Genomic DNA, 19,898 nt, shown 5'->3' on the forward strand with positions numbered 1-19,898 from the left:
CAGCAGCAAGCTGTGGACAGATGTGTTTTCCAACTTGGTTTACTTTCTCGTTTTTTAAGGCCGCTTCACACGGCAGGATTTTAAAATTGTCGGCCGATTTCCCAAACTTTAGAGAGCACACACATGGTGATAAATAATCGGAGGTTTTACAGTTTTGGTCGTACAGTGTGTGGCGTGCGGCCACACGGCAACATCAACACACCAACCGATTTCACTCGCGAACGTCCCCGATCAGACGGGAAATCTGGCGAAACCTCTCGAGATCAAACGTGATTCCAGAGTCAACAAACGGACGGAGAGGACGTAACAGGGATCGTTTGTGCTGTTTTTATTTGAAAAACACGTTTTAAAAAGAGGCGTCGGTCAAAGGGGCGGAGACAACGGGAGCATGAGCTGTACTTGATGCATGATGATATGGAGTTATTGTTGTTTTGCTCCCGGTGTTTCCTCGCCTCTACGTCACCTCGCTTTCTGATTGGCTATGCGTCACATTCAACAGGCTCATGCTCGTTTTCTCCTCGGGGGGGGGAAACACCACACATGATGAGAGATCGGGCCTAAACAATCCAACATGTTGAATATCCCTGATTTGAGATCGGAGCGGTCCCGACGTTCTTCCGACCAGACGAGAACGGTCTGAACACACCACACACGGCAGGATGATCTTATTAGATTATCTGATGATCGGGGCGTCCTTAAGATTATCGGAAGGGGAGAATCGGGGCCAAAATCGGCGTAGTTATCGTGCCGTGTGAACCAGGATTTAGCTATCACTTCTCAAAGTAGTCTGAGCTCCGTCATGTTTCTCGAGCAGCTTATGACAGTGTATGACAGTGGACAGGAGCCATCCACTAACTAATGTGAACGCTTTGTACAGGGGCCAAAGCTTGTCAGCAGCTCAGTGGTTTACATTAGGAAAGATAGTCTGTACATTTATTATTATGCATGGCTGTCCATACAAAGGCTTTTTAAAACACATGGGTTAATAAGGTAACATGTAAGCGTGGGAATCAGAACAGATGTTTCCTTGCTCTTTTTCTCACCTGGTCCATTCAAAACATAAAGAGGGTGTTTGACAGGAGCTGTTGCTTCCCGTCGGCCTGCAGCTTCCCTGAAACACTCGGAGACACAAACTTTGAATACTTCCTCTGAGATTAGAATTGCAGATAAACTCGATGAGTCGAAAAGAGGCTGTTAACAGCTTCTCCTCTGCTCTTAGTCGTCAGTACCTCCCATGACGTTATAGTCCATCTGACATTTGGTGGAAGACTCTGTCTCACCGTATTGCCTCTCCCATCTGCCCAGGACTCATGGCAAGAAGTCGGTCCTCAGTAACAGAGTGTAAGTGTCTGCCCTGCGGTGCTGTCTGTCTCATGTTATTGCTCCTCAACATCAGCAGACGAGACCTTAGCTTTTATCTGGAGGCAGAGGGGCTCTCCTCATGCTGAAAGCCTTGAACAGCATCAACGTCTGCAGGTCACACACACAGCGCCTCCTGTAGGGAGAAAGGGGTGTTTTTTACCCTGACTTGAACAATTTCTCCTCTAAGACAGCACTTACCATCACTCCTCTCTTTTTGAACAACTATTCTCTAAAACCTGAGAATAAAACCATGTACATTGTTTATACTCTTCTGTTCGAACAAAGATTTATGTATTTTTTTTAAAGATTTATTTTTGGGCATTTTATAGCCTTTATTATGGTGGACGACAGTGGATAGAGGGAGCTGGGAGAGACATGCAGGAAGGACCACCACAGGCCGGACACGAACCCGGGCTGCCCGCACGAGGACTGAGCTTCAATACATAGGGACGCGTGCAGTGCCACTGCGCCACCAGCACCCCCCCTGGTCAAACAAAGATTTTACAAAAAATCTGTAACATGTGTTACACTGAATCAGAGTAACCCTAACCCAGACACAAAATGCAGGACATAAAACACAGAGAGGCAATTCACCTTCTTTTAACCAGAAAGAAGGTTGGTATAAAGAAGGTAACCCAAAAAACACAGAAACATGAGAAATCACTGGAACGCTTTGAAAAAGGAACAAGAAAGGATACACAGAGGGTTCGTTTTACAAAAGGCTAACCATATCCCTAACCCATGTCCTAAAATGTGTGCAAATTTGATACCACCCTAAAAACAATGTGCTATGAGATCTACTAACAGCGTGCAGTGCGGACTGTCTTTGAGCAAAACAACACGTGTTGTCCCTTTAGTACGTTTGCAGTATTAAAAATGAAGCGTCTCTGACCCAGCATGTAAATTACTGGGAGGAACAAGCTAATCCAGGAGCTCAGTGTTCCACACAACAGGCTGCAGTTAGGAGGAGACATAGGAACAAGAAAAGAAGGTATAAAGATCACCCCCCCCCCCCCCCCCCCAGACAAATGACAGAAAAATAAATGACATGCATTTATTATTTTATTTCTCTTCAATAATAGTTACAGAGAAACACCATGATTAAACTAATATAAGTGAACATTCACAGCCTCTGGCCCTTAGTGTGGACTAGGCCTCAATACTCAAGGGAACCGGAGACACCTAGACACAGGTGAGACACATCAGGTAACCACAGATGCAGGAAACACAGAAAGGACAGCAGGACGTGGAGGATCTGAAAGGAGTCACAGTAGAACTAACCTTGTTCCTCTTTAGCTTCTTCCTGCTTGTCTAAATGTTTTTACGTCTGACTCCCAACAAGAAGGAAAAGGTGGACAGAATAACAAACTGAAGACTGAAATCCACAAATCAACAGTGACCACAAAAACAGTCTGTGTTGACAGCAGCATTCATTTGGAGTAACATCCAGTCAGTCTCAGGCTTCCTCTGCAGATTACAGTGAACTGGTTTTAAGACACACACCTTCAAGGATTCAGTGGAAATCATGGAGATTCATGGGTCACAGCTTTATCCTTAATGTGCCGTTTGACCACCACCCATCCTTTTGTGATCCAGGTTGGATTTCAGGTTGGAAGCCATTTTGGCATTTTGGCCACCCTAACCCTAAGGCAGAAGTAACCTTATCCGATGAGAGGAGTGAGCTTGAGAGAAGAGATGTTAGCACTGTTGAAGTAAAAAGCTCATGCTAGCTTAGTAAGAACAGTTCACTTATAAAAAGTGACAGGTCAGGAGGTACAGGTGTACCAGAGCTGTAGCAGAATTCTGCTCACAGTTCACAGCTCAGGACAGGAGAGAGATAAAAGAGCATATAAAAATGATTTCACAGAACTTCTCACTTTAATCCTCTTTACTTGTTCTTTCCAAATCAGGCCAGTGAAACAAAAATAAAACCGTCAGTCTGCTGCATCGTGTCAGTGTGAAGCAAATTCTTGAGGTTTCATCAGGCCAAGTCCAGCCTGAGGCAGAAAGCGTACATCACAAGAGTCTGATTCTAATGCAGAAAAAAACTGTTTGAGAAACTACAGTGACTTACGTCTGCTCCTCATCATATCACATTACAACTGTTCAGCATTGGAAATATGCTGCCAGCATGTGAACAACAAGGTGGACAGTGATGAAGCCTGTATGCCATCACTGCTAACCAACTAATATTTAAATACCTCATGCTAAACATCACGAGAAAGCTTTGTTTCTGTTGACTCCCACCATGAATTCCATTTCAAGGTCCACATAACACAATATTGTTCTCCTTTATTAACTTCAGAGTCGGTTTAGGGGAGGGGCCTGCAGGTGGTTAAGGGGAGGAGCATGCAGGTGGACGGGTGATTAAGGGGAGGGGCCTGCAGGTGGACAGGTGATTAAGGGGAGGGGCCTGCAGGTGGACAGGTGATTAAGGGGAGGGGCCTGCAGGTGGACAGGTGATTAAGGGGAGGGGCCTGCAGGTGGACAGGTGATTGAGGGGAGAGGCCTGCAGGTGGACAGGTGATTAAGGGGAGAGGGGTGTGGGTGGACGGGTGATTGAGGGGAGGGGCCTGCAGGTGGACGGGTGATTAAGGGGAGGGGCCTGCAGGTGGACAGGTGATTAAGGGGAGAGGGGTGTGGGTGGACGGGTGATTGAGGGGAGGGGCCTGCAGGTGGACAGGTGATTAAGGGGAGAGGCCTGCAGGTGGACAGGTGATTGAGGGGAGAGGCCTGCAGGTGGACAGGTGATTAAGGGGAGAGGGGTGTGGGTGGACAGGTGATTAAGGGGAGAGGGGTGTGGGTGGACGGGTGATTGAGGGGAGGGGCCTGCAGGTGGACAGGTGATTAAGGGGAGAGGGGTGTGGGTGGACGGGTGATTGAGGGGAGGGGCCTGCAGGTGGACAGGTGATTGAGGGGAGAGGCCTGCAGGTGGACAGGTGATTAAGGGGAGAGGGGTGTGGGTGGACGGGTGATTGAGGGGAGGGGGGTGTGGGTGGACGGGTGATTGAGGGGAGAGGCCTGCAGGTGGACAGGTGATTAAGGGGAGAGGGGTGTGGGTGGACAGGTGATTGAGGGGAGAGGCCTGCAGGTGGACAGGTGATTAAGGGGAGAGGGGTGTGGGTGGACGGGGGTGACGGGTGGAAACACCTGCACACTTTCAACATGAATCAGCAGGGTTGGGATCAGAGGATCATCAGATCCTCACAAAACCACCTAAAGTTGATTAGCTCTCATCAGGTTTCCTCTCTTGTCCTCTCAGGTTTGTCTGTGCTGCAGAAGATCTTGGACACGGCGGCGGAGCGGACTTGGCAGGTTACCTCAGTGAACTTGGACACTCTGACAGAAACAGGTTTCATCAAGCTGCTGGCTGACATCGACTTCAAGAAAGACTTTCAGATCATCATCGACTGTGAGCTGGAACGACTCAAATCCATCCTAAATCTGGTAAAAACTGCCTAATACACCACACACACACAAACGTCTTATTGCACTTTCCTGGTTTTCATGGCAACAAGGTGTGCCAACCCTTTACCGTTTGTATCGACACAGAAGCAGTGTCGGAAAGAGAAGGGAAGGTATACTGTTATTATTTTTTTAATAATAACAGCCGCCTTCTTTTGTCTGATGCTTCTGAATGTGATCATTGTTTGATGTTTTATTTAGCACACAGAAATGATCACGATGCAAGTCCTCTGAACAGACACAAACTTCACTACTTCTCAGTTTGGTGTCTTATTATGATCAGAAAGTTCAATCAATTAAGTGGTTAAAAGACACTGTTGGTGGTCTGGTTATTGTGTTGGACATTTCTGTAATCAAGCTTTGTTTGAATTAAAGATCTTGAGTCAAGCAATTGCCTTTGTTGAGTTTAATTCTCTTTTTGAAAATATAAGGAGCAAGGCTTCAGTATGTACAGAAACATCAGCCTGTAGTTCAAATAAGACAAATAGTTTTTATGGTTGTATCAAAGTGTGGGCTGAGTATCGACATCCAACAATGCAGGGCAGATTAATGCTAAACATAGTCTAGATAGTGCTTGTGTGGTAGTGTGACGAAAAGCTAAAGGTCTCTGAAGAACGGGACATGCGGGGGCCGAGGTGTGACTTGTACAACGGTATTTTGTAAATGCTACCGAGAGGTTGTTTTTTAGCACATTCCCATGGCATTACGATTTGAGGATGGTTCTTCAGTTTCTGAGGGAGGACTGTCCATCAGGTGAGGATTAATTTAATCTGTTAGTGGATTTCAAAATTGGGGACTCAGTTTGGTGTCCTATTATGATCTGAGAGTTCAGTCCATCTTAGTCAAGTGTTTAAAAAGCGAAATGTGTTTGTCAAATCGTGTGTCAATTCTATTAAATTCAAAGTACTTTATTTTTCCCGGGGGCAATTCAAAGGATCATCCTTCAGGTTATTCTGTGTCAGGATCGTCCTTCAGGTTATTCTGTGTCAGGATCGTCCTTCAGGTTATTCTGTGTCAGGATCGTCCTTCAGGTTATTCTGTGTCAGGATCGTCCTTCAGGTTATTCTGTGTCAGGATCGTCCTTCAGGTTATTCTGTGTCAGGATCGTCCTTCAGGTTATTCTGTGTCAGGATCGTCCTTCAGGTTATTCTGTGTCAGGATCGTCCTTCAGGTTATTCTGTGTCAGGATCGTCCTTAAGTTTTCCTTTGGAGCAGTTTGAGAGGCAGCTGAAGGGTTGTGCTTTCCAGCTGCTCTTTTTAATTCTAAAGTCTTTGATTTCGGCTTCATTCATAATTGACTGTCGGGCAAGAGAACACAGAGAGTGTTCAGAAAGATAATTTTACATTTTTACATGATGTCATGTTTGAAGCAAAGAGAGAGAGCAGAGAGGGACGACCTACAAGAACTCAGCTGCTGCTTTAGTGGGGGGTTAGTGCTAGGGTTTAGATAAGGTCAGATTATATCAGGTGGTGTTCATATGGTGAGTCATCAGGTGACGCTGTAGGTGGAGCTTGAGGTCTATGATGTGAGGTTCAGTTTGGTGATTTTAGTAGCACACACACAATGTACAAATTATAACATGACATAAATATTTATGTCATACTGATAAACAATTTTTTTTTCTGGGGTTTGGGTGACACACACACACTGATAAAGTATGCTATCTATCTGTCTGTCTGTCTGTCTGTCTGTCTGTCTGTCTGTCTGTCTGTCTGTCTGTCTGTCTGTCTGTCTGTCTGTCTGTCTGTCTGTCTAATTAATCATCTGGTCTTCTGTCCCCGCTCAGATTGCGGCTCAGAGGAGAAACTTGAAGAATTATCACTTCATTCTAAACAACCTGGTGAGTCTGAGACAACAGAGCCAAGGGTTTGTCAGAGTATGACCCACCTTACAACCCTAGCCCTAACCTCTTTGTGTGTGTGTGTGTTTCAGGGCTTCATGGACCTGAACATGACAGAGTTTCAGAATCTCGGGCCCAATGTGACGGGCTTCCAGCTGGTGAACCAATCTGATCTGGCCGTGGAGAAGATCAACCAGGACTGGCTTGACTTTGACAGCAAAGACCTGAAACTGGCCCGCAGGAGGCTCAGGGTACACAGCCCGGTCCATGTCCTTGTGTATCCCAGCATGCTTTACACATGCCTCTTGCAATAAATGTGATGGAATTTTCAGATGGCATGCAGTATGTGATGGTGGTGGCAATACTTGTGATCATTATGGTGCGTGTTATGTGGTTTCTGCAGGTGCTGTATATAGGAACAAACCCACTTCTTAGATTGAATAAAAAGATATTAATGTCTTTCACATTGGATTTGATGCTTATCAATACATTTTAAAACATTTTTATTTTCTTTCTGTTTTTTATGTTCACCTTTGTCTTATGTTACATGTTCATTAAAAAAAACATAAAAACACAATCAATTCAATTCATTAGAAGTATTTGGTTGCCAAGCAGATCTCTTTGTTATCATTTAGTATCGCATCAAGGTTATGACAACAACCTGTAATAACTTGGAATAACCAGGGCTAGAACATCTCTTGCTAAGGCTGGCTCAAAATCTTTTTAGAGAACATTGGTTTAATAAAAGTGTTACTGTCTTTCTGTTCCTGTTTCAAATAAAAGCCTTCTAGTGTTAAGTTGGAGTTTCAAAATAAAGCTGTTATTTTAAAATAAAGAAACATATCCATTCTTAATGGATGTTTTTCAGAACAAAAGTAGCATCAGCTGTAGCATCGCAAACAGGACATAGGGAGGCAGATGTCAAACTACAGTAACTCTGGGTTGCAATCTTTGTCGCCTGCCTCCTGTTTGAAAGTGGCTTATTTAAACCCTCTCCAGTGACAAATTAAAACAACACAACAGCTTGTCAGAAGAAGGACTTTTCAGTGATTTTTCTAGTTTAATTTGTTCTTTTTTTCCCTAGTTTCTAATATATGTCTGCTGCTGAACCTTGTTCTCGTATTTAGTACACAGGAGCTTTGACCTATGATGGTGTCACCGTCATGGCGACAGCTTTCCAGAATCTGCGCAGGCAGCGAATCGATATCTCTCGCCGTGGCAACGCAGGAGAGTGTCTGGCGAACCCTCCTGCTCCCTGGGGTCAGGGCATTGACATACAAAGAGCCCTGCAGCAGGTAAATAATGTTACATGTTAACTGCTGCAGATGGCACTGCTACTTTAAGCCTACTCCTGACTTTAACCTATCAGGCCACACCTACGTATTTAAGAGTCCTTCAGCAGGCCATGCTCACTCCTTTTTATGCTGCAATATGCTGAGCTGCTGGACATGCTGCTGACTACTCCATAGTGTTGACTAGAGGTGCAGAGTAAATACATTTTTGAATGAGTAATTTGTTTGTGTAAATATATCCTCTTTTGCGCATGTAAGACTATCAAATTTATTATTTGATTTATTGGTGCGGCTCTGATGAATAGTTATTGTTTTCCTTTAAGCTTTAAAATCACCTGACTAACTCATCACTATAAGTGCAATTAAGTTGGAAGTTGAAACTGTAAACTGGTCCCTGCACTTTTATTGGTGTACCATTGCAGAAGCTTTAAGTTTTGAACCAGTCTCCTCACACACTTTCTACATGAACAACAAATTCTAATAGGGCCTAATGTATTAATCATGGTGTGTGTGTTTCGTTGTGTGTGTGTATGCGTGTGTCTGTTCAGGTACGGCTGGAGGGACTGACAGGTTGGCTTCAATTTGATGAGCGAGGACATCGAACTAACTTCAGCCTGACAGTGATGGAGCTGAGCCTCACAGGGCCCAGGAAGGTACTGCTGCTCGATGTTCAGTTAGATTGACTCTAACAGAAGTTTGGTGTAGAGTAACAGTAGTTTGGTGCAGAGTAACATATAGATAGATACTTTATTGATCCAGAGGGAAATTCAAGGTGGTGCAGAGTAACAGTAGTTTGGTACAGAGTAACAGTAGTTTGATACAGAGTAACAGTAGTTTGATATAGTGTAACAGTAGTTTGATATAGAGTAACAGTACCTTGGTATAGAGTAACAGTAGTTTGGTACAGAGTAACAGTAGTTTGATACAGAGTAACAGTAGTTTGATATAGAGTAACAGTAGTTTGATATAGAGTAACAGTACCTTGGTATAGAGTAACAGTACCTTGGTATAGAGTAACAGTAGCTTGGTATAGAGTAACAGTAGTTTGGTATAGAGTAACAGTAGTTTGGCATAGAGTAATAGTAGTTTGATATAGAGTAACAGTAGTTTGGCATAGAGTAACAGTAGTTTGGTATAGAGTAACAGTAGTTTGGCATAGAGTAACAGTAGTTTGGTATAGAGTAACAGTAGTTTGGTATAGAGTAACAGTACCTTGGTGTAGAGTAACAGTAGTTTGGTATAGAGTAACAGTAGTTTGGTATAGAGTAACAGTACCTTGGCATAGAGTAACAGTAGTTTGGTATAGAGTAACAGTACCTTGGTATAGAGTAACAGTAGTTTGGTATAGAGTAACAGTAGTTTGGTATAGAGTAACAGTACCTTGGCATAGAGTAACAGTAGTTTGATATAGAGTAACAGTAGTTTGGCATAGAGTAACAGTACCTTGGTATAGAGTAACAGTAGTTTGGCATAGAGTAACAGTAGTTTGGTATAGAGTAACAGTAGTTTGGTATAGAGTAACAGTACCTTGGTGTAGAGTAACAGTAGTTTGGTATTGAGTAACAGTAGTTTGGTATTGAGTAACAGTAGTTTGGTATAGAGTAACAGTAGTTTGGTATAGAGTAACAGTACCTTGGTATAGAGTAACAGTAGTTTGGTATAGAGTAACAGTAGTTTGGCATAGAGTAACAGTAGTTTGATATAGAGTAACAGTAGTTTGGCATAGAGTAACAGTACCTTGGTATAGAGTAACAGTAGTTTGGCATAGAGTAACAGTAGTTTGGTATAGAGTAACAGTAGTTTGGTATAGAGTAACAGTACCTTGGTGTAGAGTAACAGTAGTTTGGTATTGAGTAACAGTAGTTTGGTATTGAGTAACAGTAGTTTGGTATAGAGTAACAGTAGTTTGGTATAGAGTAACAGTACCTTGGTATAGAGTAACAGTAGTTTGGCATAGAGTAACAGTAGTTTGGTATAGAGTAACAGTAGTTTGGCATAGAGTAACAGTACCTTGGTATAGAGTAACAGTAGTTTGGTATAGAGTAACAGTAGTTTGGTATAGAGTAACAGTAGTTTGGTATAGAGTAACAGTACCTTGGTATAGAGTAACAGTAGTTTGGTATAGAGTAACAGTAGTTTGGTATAGAGTAACAGTACCTTGGTATAGAGTAACAGTAGTTTGGCATAGAGTAACAGTAGTTTGGTATAGAGTAACAGTACCTTGGTATAGAGTAACAGTAGTTTGGTATAGAGTAACAGTAGTTTGGTATAGAGTAACAGTACCTTGGTATAGAGTAACAGTAGTTTGGCATAGAGTAACAGTAGTTTGGTATAGAGTAACAGTACCTTGGTATAGAGTAACAGTACCTTGGTGTAGAGTAACAGTAGTTTGGTATAGAGTAACAGTAGTTTGGTGCAGAGTAACAGTACTGGGTGCTTCAACCTTAGTATGGCTTGTTGAAAACACAATCAGAAACAGCAGGACAGTCAATGTCTACTCCACCGCCTGAACATGACTGGTGCTGTAACTCTGCTGATCTGTGTTTAGATCGGCTTCTGGAATGAGAGGAGAGGTTACATAAATACAGCTGTATACAAACCGGTGGTCGAGGAGTTTTACGGCCTGCAGAACAGAACATATGTAGTCACCACCATACTGGTAAGAATGGACAGACATGATGCTGTTATGAACATAGCTGTCTTATTGTTTTGTCAAACTAGAGACAGTTATTGACAGTGCTATTCTTTTAAACACTGACATGTGAGTGTAAACACCATCTATGTGCGTGCAGGAGGCTCCCTATATGATGCTGAAGAAGAACCATGAGCAGCTTGTAGGGAACGACAGATACGAAGGTTACTGCGCTGAGCTAGCCTCAGAGATCGCCAAACACGTCGGCTTCTCCTACCGGCTTGAGCTGGTAGGAGATGGAAAGTATGGAGCACGAGACGCTGAAACAAAGATGTGGAATGGGATGGTGGGAGAGCTGGTGTACGGGGTGAGTGATAGAGGAGTCTGTCAGAAGACGCTAAAACATCTAAAAGATTCTGTTCAATGTTTTTACTGTGTGCGAAATGTGGCTTCTTCCCTCGTCCAAACTAAAGCACAGAGAAGTCAGCCTTTGATTACTCTCTGATTTTCTTTCTGTTGATGTTTTCATGCATGAACAGAACTCCTGAAAACGTTTTTTTCCCCTCAATTTAGTTCAAAAAATATTTGTCCATGGGGGAAATTAAATAATAGAAAATGGTTCATATGTAGAAAATATTTTTGGTGTGAACTTGTTTATTCATGTGACGGTTTATGGCATTTAGGAGTCTTTATCAGCAACGTATTATCAACTGGTTAGAGTAGAACAAAAGGGATGAAAATGGGGAAATTTGGTTCACGGCTAGACGATGGGAGGACAGGAGGAGGCTTGGGGGTAGACCCAGGACATGCTGGAGAGACTAGAGCCCCATTTCCACCAAGCGGTCCGGCTTGGTTTGTCTCGGTACAGCGTGCATTTTGAGATGTTTCCATAGACTAATCCCGGGAAAGATTCCCAAATAATCTATCCATACTGTCCCACTTTTTGGGACCCTTCTGTTGGGATGCCAAGAATGTGGAGCCGACAAGAATAGGTGGAGCTAAACACTGCAGTTCGTTGATTGGATGAAAGAATCGTCACTTCCCGTGTGACAACAGTAAACAAAACTCTGCCGTGTTGAAACCATTAACTGAAACACAACTGATTGTTTACGTCTGTATTTCTCCTTGCCACACACAGCCTTCTCTGAAACAAAGCTTGATTAAGTTTCTCCTTTGCTGAATCTATTAGTTAGAAGGTTAGCTGTTAGCGGTTAGCTGCTATCATGTGATGCTATTTACATTGCGGCTATCGTCATCCGGTTTACACGCCGCCTACCAAATAGTGCATGGGTGGCTGTGGAAACGCAAACGGGATCGGGCTTAATCGAACCAAACCGTACCAAACTGTACCAAACTGTACTAAACTGTACCGATCCGTACCGGACTGCTTTGTGGAAACGGGGCTTATGTCTCTCGGCTGGCTTGGGAACACCTTGGGGTCCTACTGGAATAGCTTGCTAGAAGTGCAAACAAGCTTTGAAACTTGGAAGAATAGGCATCAAAGCTGCTGAGTTCAACATGAAATCTGGTGCTGAGTGATGTCAACTTTTTTTATATGGGTCAAGTTTGTGCATCTTGACACAAACTCAACAACATAAACACCAGACACAAACCCAAGAAACCCAAATAGATTTGACGACCTGAGATAAAAGACTCCCAAACACTAAAGGTACAGGGCTGCAGCAATCCTAGGAAGGGCAAAAGAGCGGGAAAAGATAGATAGATAGATAGATAGATAGATAGATAGATAGATAGATAGATAGATAGATAGATAGATGATAGAGGCCCCTGGTATGTACCTGGAGCTCCAGTTCCAGGAAGCCACGCACACTGTCTGAAAACACACAGCAGAGTGTCACCACAGCAGCACAGGGACAAACAAAATAAAATACTTCTGAATCAACACACTGTCCTTTCAAAATAAAGTCAAATAGACTAAATGTAAATTTAAAAAATCTTCCCTGATGTTCATGTAACTGCCACCTGCCACTGACTGAAGCCATAAAATATCAAACTACTGCATTTAAACAGGTCTTTTTCTCTCACTTTCTCTCTGTTCTCCATCTCATTCACACTCTCTCTCTCTCGTTCTCTACAGAAAGCCGATGTGGCGGTCGCCCCACTGACCATCACTTTAGTGCGAGAACAGGTGATCGACTTCACCAAACCCTTCATGTCTCTAGGAATCTCCATCATGATCAAGAAACCCACCAAGTCCAAACCAGGGGTCTTCTCCTTCCTTGACCCGCTGGCCTACGAGATATGGATGTGCATTGTCTTCGCCTACATCGGCGTCAGCGTAGTGCTTTTTCTGGTCTGTTATTTTGGAAGTTAGTATTAAAAACAGCATGTTTAGGGCATGAAAAGACTCCACTATACTCTACAGCCGCTTCATACATGTATGTGTGTGACGGCCCCTGTGTCCTCATATACGAATGGACGTGATGGCCCATATGCAATGTTTCATGATGTTGTGAACATTCTGATATTACTTGTGTCTCCTGTGCATCTTAGGTGAGTCGTTTCAGTCCGTATGAGTGGAAAGGAGACGAGTCTGATGATGAGGATGAAACCCTGCCCTCTTCTTCGTCACGAAGAGCTCTGCCTACGTCATTGTCTGAGCTCAATCACTCTCCAGGTACCTTATTGTCTGCATTGACCATGCTTTAAATGTCCTCCTGTTTTATTTGCATTTTTTTCTTTGGCCTGTCAAACAGAAGGACCAGGATTTTTTCTGATTGTTTCACAGGCTATTCTCAGAACCAGAACCAGACCCAGAATCAGCAGAAAGAGAAGGAGACTCCAGAGTACACCAATGACTTTGGAATCTTTAACTCTCTGTGGTTCTCTCTCGGGGCCTTTATGCAACAGGGCTGTGACATCTCGCCCAGGTAACACACCTGAGTGCACACACACTTGACATCATCATAAAAGACGCAACCCAAAGATTTCAGAAAATCATTTAAACTTCAACATCAGGATTTATAGTAAATATGAGATTCTAAAATGTTCTGTATTGTGCTGTAAAGTAATCTCATTTTAAAAACAACTAATCTATCCTCTATGTATAAAATGTTGTTTTTAGTCCAAAGCAGGTATCATCCTTCATACAGCGAAGTCAACTGCAGACAGTTAACCTCTATTATCGCTAATGCCCAGCAGGGCTGAATCCACTTGTTGTGGAAAAAGGTCTGTCAGCCTGATTCACTGAAGGATTGTGCTGCTTTTGCGCCTGTTAAACCCATAAAAATTAGTCAAAAGACCCCATCTGATTTACAAACACTCACAAAAGACTAATGTTCCCCTAACTGCATTGCAGATGCAAACTGTGTTTCTGTGCGTCGCTGCTGTTTGTATTTAAATTATCTATTATTCAGTCATTTAAGGGTTGGTCTTCTTTCTCTGTAATTTAGCCCCATTGGAAAAAGACTTGAACTCACAGACAGGGGGCATTAACAGCCATGCACAGTTAGAGCAAAGAAATGGTAGTTATATGAGATATGACGCTTAATCCCCTGTATGCCTTCAAAATAAAATCTAAATAAAGTTTGTAAAAATATGACTCTGACATGACTATTACTAATATAAGCAGGGGTTTAATAAGTCTGGAGCTGTCAGCGACTCCACACTTCATCCACATTCATACACTTAACAAGAGCTAACTGTGGAGATCTTCATTCTGAGAGAATCAGACCCTGACTGTTTCGAAGTCTCTCATAAAATGTGGACATTTCATAATTAGATAACGAAATAAAGTGTTGGAGGCGCTGGTGGTCAATCCCCACTCTCTCTCCCTGATTTCCGTCTCTTTACACTTTCCTATCCTTGTAAGAAAGGCACAAAAAAGCTGAAAAATAAAATCTGAAAGAAAAAAAAAGAAATTAAAGTGTTGGCGGTGCTGGTGGTGCAGTGGTTGGTGTGTGCGTCCCCATGTATGGAGGCTATAGTCTTCAACGTTAGCAGGATGGGTTCAACTCCAGCCTGTGGATATATATATACATATATATATACATATATATATATATATATATATATACACATATAGGGGAGGAGTTAGGATGCGGCTACCTTTGATTGACAGGTTGTTGCTAAAGTAACCCGAATAAGATGGAAAAAAACCAATTTACCCTTGGGTACAAAAATAGCATGTGGCTCAAAAACAATAAGATGAATAAGACCCCGTTTACACGGAGACGCTGTGACAGAAACGCATCGAAACAACCCCACTCCGGATTCAAACTACAGACCGTCTACACGGCAGGTCTCTGAGTGAAAACGATTTAGTTCTCACATCCGGCCAGTAGTGGGCAGTGGAACTTTACAACGTGACACGCGCGACACTCACCAGTACAACCACTTCCTCCACAACATCCTGTTTAGCGGCGAGTTCTCCCAGGCCTTACCCAAACGCTGAGTATGGTCGCCCTGTGCTCGGGTAAAGGTTGAACTATTTGCTGCAGGTGTTCGATGCTCTTTCAGCGGCGACATACACGAAGTATCATATCAAGGTTCTGTTTTAAGAGACTATACAACAAGAATAGCTGCTGAAGCACATAGCCGCCGCCATTGTTGTTTATGTTTGTTCTGGACTACTGTGCATGTCCACATGTATGAGGGGAGGTGTGGTGAGGTCATCGCAGCCAGAGAGTCCGCTCCGTTTCGTTCACATGGCCCCCCCCCCGTATCAGTTTCACTCCACCCTGGAGGTCGAATTCAAAAGGTTGCGTTTTCTCCCCCGTGAAACACCGATGCCGTGTGAACGAAAGGCCAATCCCATACTCAACTGTTTCGTTTTACTGTCACAGCGTCTCCGTGTAAACGGGGCCTAAGAGGATAACAGAGGACATTTGTAAATCAGCATGTGTTTGTGCCTGCAGCAACACCGTCACCTGTATATCATGTTCACCTTTAAACAGGAAACGCCACAGAGAAAGAGAGTTCAAAGGCCCATATACTGTACAGAAATTCACAGCTATACTATCAGATATAAATAGATACTGTACTAAATAATGCAGGCATATCACAGCACACACACAACACTCAGCAGATCCAGAATAAAGAGAGCCTTGGGCGTTTACACATCAGTAACATACAGCTAACCTGGCAGCACGTCACAGAGGATTTTTATGTGTTCCATGTGAACATGTGAGAGTGTGTTTGTGCATATGTGTGTCACAGTGTGTGTTGATTTTTTTTCTCTCAGCCTCATTAAAATAATGTTCCTTTCAGACATCACCTTAAATGCATTATTATTATTTAGTGTACTGATCCTGTATCTGATCATGTCTATAAACCCCTCTATTTCAGCCCTGCTCAGAACAGGCTGTTTCTGTGTCTGTAGCTTTAAATATGTAAATGAGCTGTGTCTGACCACGCCCCCTCTCTGGAAGGGCTCGGGTGTACTCGCTATTTTCTGGCTCCATGTCCTATTGTTTACGGTGAGAAGGCAGACTCAGAGGGCAGAACAAACACCTAGCTGTGGGAGTGTCACCCACCTGGGGGAGGGGCTACTGCCCTTTGTGATGTCATGAAGGGAACATCTCCAAACGGCCTGTTTGAAAAACCAGAGCGGTGCTGCAATACAGAGACTCAAGAGATCCAAAGGTATCCAACGCTGGTGTTGAGGTAAAGACCGGGAGGAAGTGGTGTGCAAAGAAGACAGTACAACAAGCAGAGTCCAGGCTGCATTTCAACAGGCTTGTGGGGGCAGTGACAAGAGGAAGAGCTGGCTTGGGATCTGTTCCGACCAAGAGCACACCAAAAGGCACGGAAAAGCGGCAGCAAGTCCAGGAGGAAGTTCGAGCTGGCCTGGATGAGGAGAGATCATGCAGAGCAGTGGGAATGGGCAAACAAGGAGCGTGGTTAAGATGGGAGAGTGTGATCCAGAGACGAGTGACGTGGGCGGAGCTGTGGAAAGCGGAACCTCAGAGGATTAAATTCCTGGTCCAAGCAGTGTACGACGTGCTCCCAAGCCCTGCCAATCTCCACACTTGGGGCATTGTGGAATCTCCAGCATGTGCACTGTGCTCGAAGCATGGATCACTGGAGCACATCATGAGCAGTTGTGCAAAAGCTCTTGGGGAGGGCCGCTATAGGTGGAGGCACGACCATGTCCTCAAAAGTATCGCAGAGGCCATCTCAGGGGGAGTTGAGAGGGCGAGGCGCTACCACCCTGTCAAGAAAACCATTGCCTTTGTAAGAGCTGGAGAAAAGGAAACTCCTAAAGCAAGAACTTCAGCAGGTGTCCTGTCTTCAGCAAACGACTGGCAGATGTTGGTGGACCTGGAGCAACAACTGAAGTTCCCAAGCCAGATCGTAAACACCAGCTTGAGGCCGGACATCGTGCTCTTCTCTGACTCTACAAAGCAGGTGATCATGCTGGAGCTCACCGTCCCTTGGGAAGATCGTTTGGAAGAGGCCTTCGAAAGGAAGCTCACCAAGTACGAGGGATTGGTCAGTAGCTGCCGGCAAGCAGGGTGGAAAGCGAGGTGTCTCCCTGTGGAGGTGGGATGCAGAGGCTTCACTGCCAGGTCCTTGTCCAAAGCCTTCAGTATTCTGGGCATCGTGGGAAGAGGCAAAGAAGTTGCCCTCCGCAAAACCACAGAGGCAGCAGAGAAAGCCTCAAGATGGCTGTGGTTAGACGAGGGGAACCATGGGGAAAGAGTAGCTAGGTAGCCATCTGGTCACAAGTTGGGGCTTGATCAACCCCAGCTGGGTCGCCTGGAGGAGAGCGTATGATGTTGAAAGACCCGAAACGCTCGATGAACCCAGGAACATCACTGAAGATGTGGCCAGAAGCATCACTTCGATGTATTTCCTCAGAGCACACATTTTCTGAAAAATGAAGCAGAAAGAGGATGGACTTTTCTCATCATTGGGGTTTTGTAGTCAGACTAGAGACACATGTTACAGTTAGAGGAACATGGAGAAGAGGATTTAATATGTGACCTTAGAATATATAAATCCACTGGCTGCTATGCCTCCTCCATGTTAACTGATGGAGCATGAGTTTTTACTATTTTAGAAGAAAGCTGGTGTCAAATTTCATTTAAAATTTTGAAACATTTAATCAATGTAATCGTTAATATGGTTAAGCTTAAAACCATTGATGGTATTAAAACATGGACGTAGTCTCATTGACATTGTAGTTAGTTACTTTAGAAGGTCGATTGAAAACTAGCTATTGGAGCTGAGATGGTGTGTCAGAGGGTCACCTTTAGACTGGTCGTGCCTGCTGGGCTAAACACTCATCAAGTGTGAATGTGTCAATGTATTTGATGCTGATTAGAGGTATAGATGCTTGTTAGTGTTTGCTGCAGGCGAGGCCGTCCCTGCTTCAGCTGTAACACTTACTGTGGCAAATATAGAAAAACAGTCACACCTATTAATGTCTGCAGATCAGCCAACCCCACACACTGACTCATTGCATTTCATCACACTCTTGTTTGCCATTTTCACATTTGTGCCATGAGCTTGAGTTGAGTCAGTTTCATTCATAAAACCTCAAAGATTTTTATAGTTTTCATAAAGGACAACGCCTTGGGGCGCTGGTGGTGCAGTGGTTGGTGCGCACGTCCCATGTATGGAGGCTATAGTCCTCAATGTGGGCGGCCCAGGTTCACGTTCAGCCTGTGACTCTCTCTCTCTCCCTGATTTCCATCTCTATCAACTATCCTATCTCTCCAAAAAAGGCCCAAAAAGCCCCAAAGACCATAAAACATGACAGAAACCTCAGGGAGGATAACGAACAAAATTATTATTTTGCTTGCAGGACCAAGGGTTGCTCATGGCTGCATGTTGTTTAGGTTAATGACCAGTTGTTTATTGGAGGTTTTCAGTAGCCAACAGACAGGACTGTGGCACCTTCACCATTAAAGGTCAATGTTTCAAAATTGAGCTCTCACCTTACAGTTCTTCTCCTTGTTCTCTCCAGGTCTCTATCAGGTCGAATTGTTGGAGGAGTTTGGTGGTTTTTCACCCTCATCATCATCTCCTCTTACACAGCCAACCTGGCAGCCTTCCTCACCGTGGAGAGGATGGTTTCCCCTATAGAGGGTGCAGAGGACTTGGCCAAGCAGACTGATATCGCCTATGGTACCCTGGACGGAGGCTCCACCAAAGAGTTCTTTAAAGTAAGTTCTTCTTGTTGGTTCAGCATAGGGTTAAGGTTAGGGTTAGCTAACTGACATCATAATTCTCTACAGATTTGTCATGTTAAAATTCTACTTTATAGAGATATAAATGATGCAGACCATTTTGTTTATGACTTTCAGTTTATTTCAATCATTTCACATATAACAATTCAACAGCATCACAAGATACACATAACAGAACCTGTTACCAATAAACCCCCTCCCCAACCCTAACCCTCCCATAAACACATAAATAACCATAACTAAGAGAGGTCAATCAATCAATCAATCTTTATTTGTATAGCGTCAGTTCATAACAGGTTTCATCTCAAGACAGAAGCCCACATCGTTTGCTGGACACCACCTCGATAGCCAGCGGTTGAATGAAGACATGCGGCTATACATGTCATCACTGGTCAAATTAGGGAGAGGACCAGAGAAAACTACGGAGTCCGACATCGTCTTAGCAAAACTACACACCGACTCCACATTAACCTTAGTCATTTCCGACTGGCGAAGTCGGGAGTCATTTGTGCCGACATGAATTACAATTTTATCAAATCTACGTTTAGCCTTTGTCAGCAGCTTTAAGTGAGCCATGATGTCGCCCGCTCTGGCCCCGGGTATACACCTAACTATGCCCACTCTGGCCCCGGGTATACACCTAACTATGCCCGCTCTGGCCCCTGGTATACACCTAACTATGCCCGCTCTGGCCCCGGGTATACACCTAACTATGTCCGCTCTGGCCCCGGGTATACACCTAACTATGCCCGCTCTGGCCCCGGGTATACACCTAACTATGCCCGCTCTGGCCCCTGGTATACACCTAACTATGCCCGCTCTGGCCCCTGGTATACACCTAACTATGTCCGCTCTGGCCCCGGGTATACACCTAACTATGCCCGCTCTGGCCCCGGGTATACACCTAACTATGCCCGCTCTGGCCCCGGGTATACACCTAACTATGTCCGCTCTGGCCCCGGGTATACACCTAACTATGTCCGCTCTGGCCCCGGGTATACACCTAACTATGCCCGCTCTGGCCCCTGGTATACACCTAACTATGCCCGCTCTGGCCCCATGTATACACCTAACTATGCCCGCTCTGGCCCCGGGTATACACCTAACTATGCCCGCTCTGGCCCCGGGTATACACCTAACTATACCCGCT

At 44.2% G+C, this 19,898-nt stretch overlaps 1 protein-coding gene across 4 annotated transcripts in view; it reads left to right on the forward strand.

Annotated features, from left to right (window-relative positions):
* LOC306831491 (glutamate receptor 1-like) overlaps positions 1-19,898 on the forward strand; it is a 58,017-nt gene that overhangs the window by 20,943 nt on the left and 17,176 nt on the right. For all 4 annotated transcript variants that reach the window (XM_079355622.1, XM_079355623.1, XM_079355624.1 and 1 more), the window contains exons 4-14: positions 4,625-4,809; positions 6,615-6,668; positions 6,761-6,919; positions 7,796-7,963; positions 8,509-8,613; positions 10,509-10,619; positions 10,753-10,959; positions 12,691-12,906; positions 13,107-13,230; positions 13,342-13,483; positions 18,526-18,724. In XM_079355622.1, coding sequence (XP_079211748.1) covers positions 4,625-4,809; positions 6,615-6,668; positions 6,761-6,919; positions 7,796-7,963; positions 8,509-8,613; positions 10,509-10,619; positions 10,753-10,959; positions 12,691-12,906; positions 13,107-13,230; positions 13,342-13,483; positions 18,526-18,724 — 1,670 coding nt within the window. The remainder of the gene's footprint in view (positions 1-4,624; positions 4,810-6,614; positions 6,669-6,760; positions 6,920-7,795; positions 7,964-8,508; positions 8,614-10,508; positions 10,620-10,752; positions 10,960-12,690; positions 12,907-13,106; positions 13,231-13,341; positions 13,484-18,525; positions 18,725-19,898) is intronic.

Source organism: Symphodus melops (genome assembly GCF_947650265.1).
Source record: "Symphodus melops genome assembly, chromosome: 11".
NCBI classification, from domain to species: domain Eukaryota; kingdom Metazoa; phylum Chordata; class Actinopteri; order Labriformes; family Labridae; genus Symphodus; species Symphodus melops.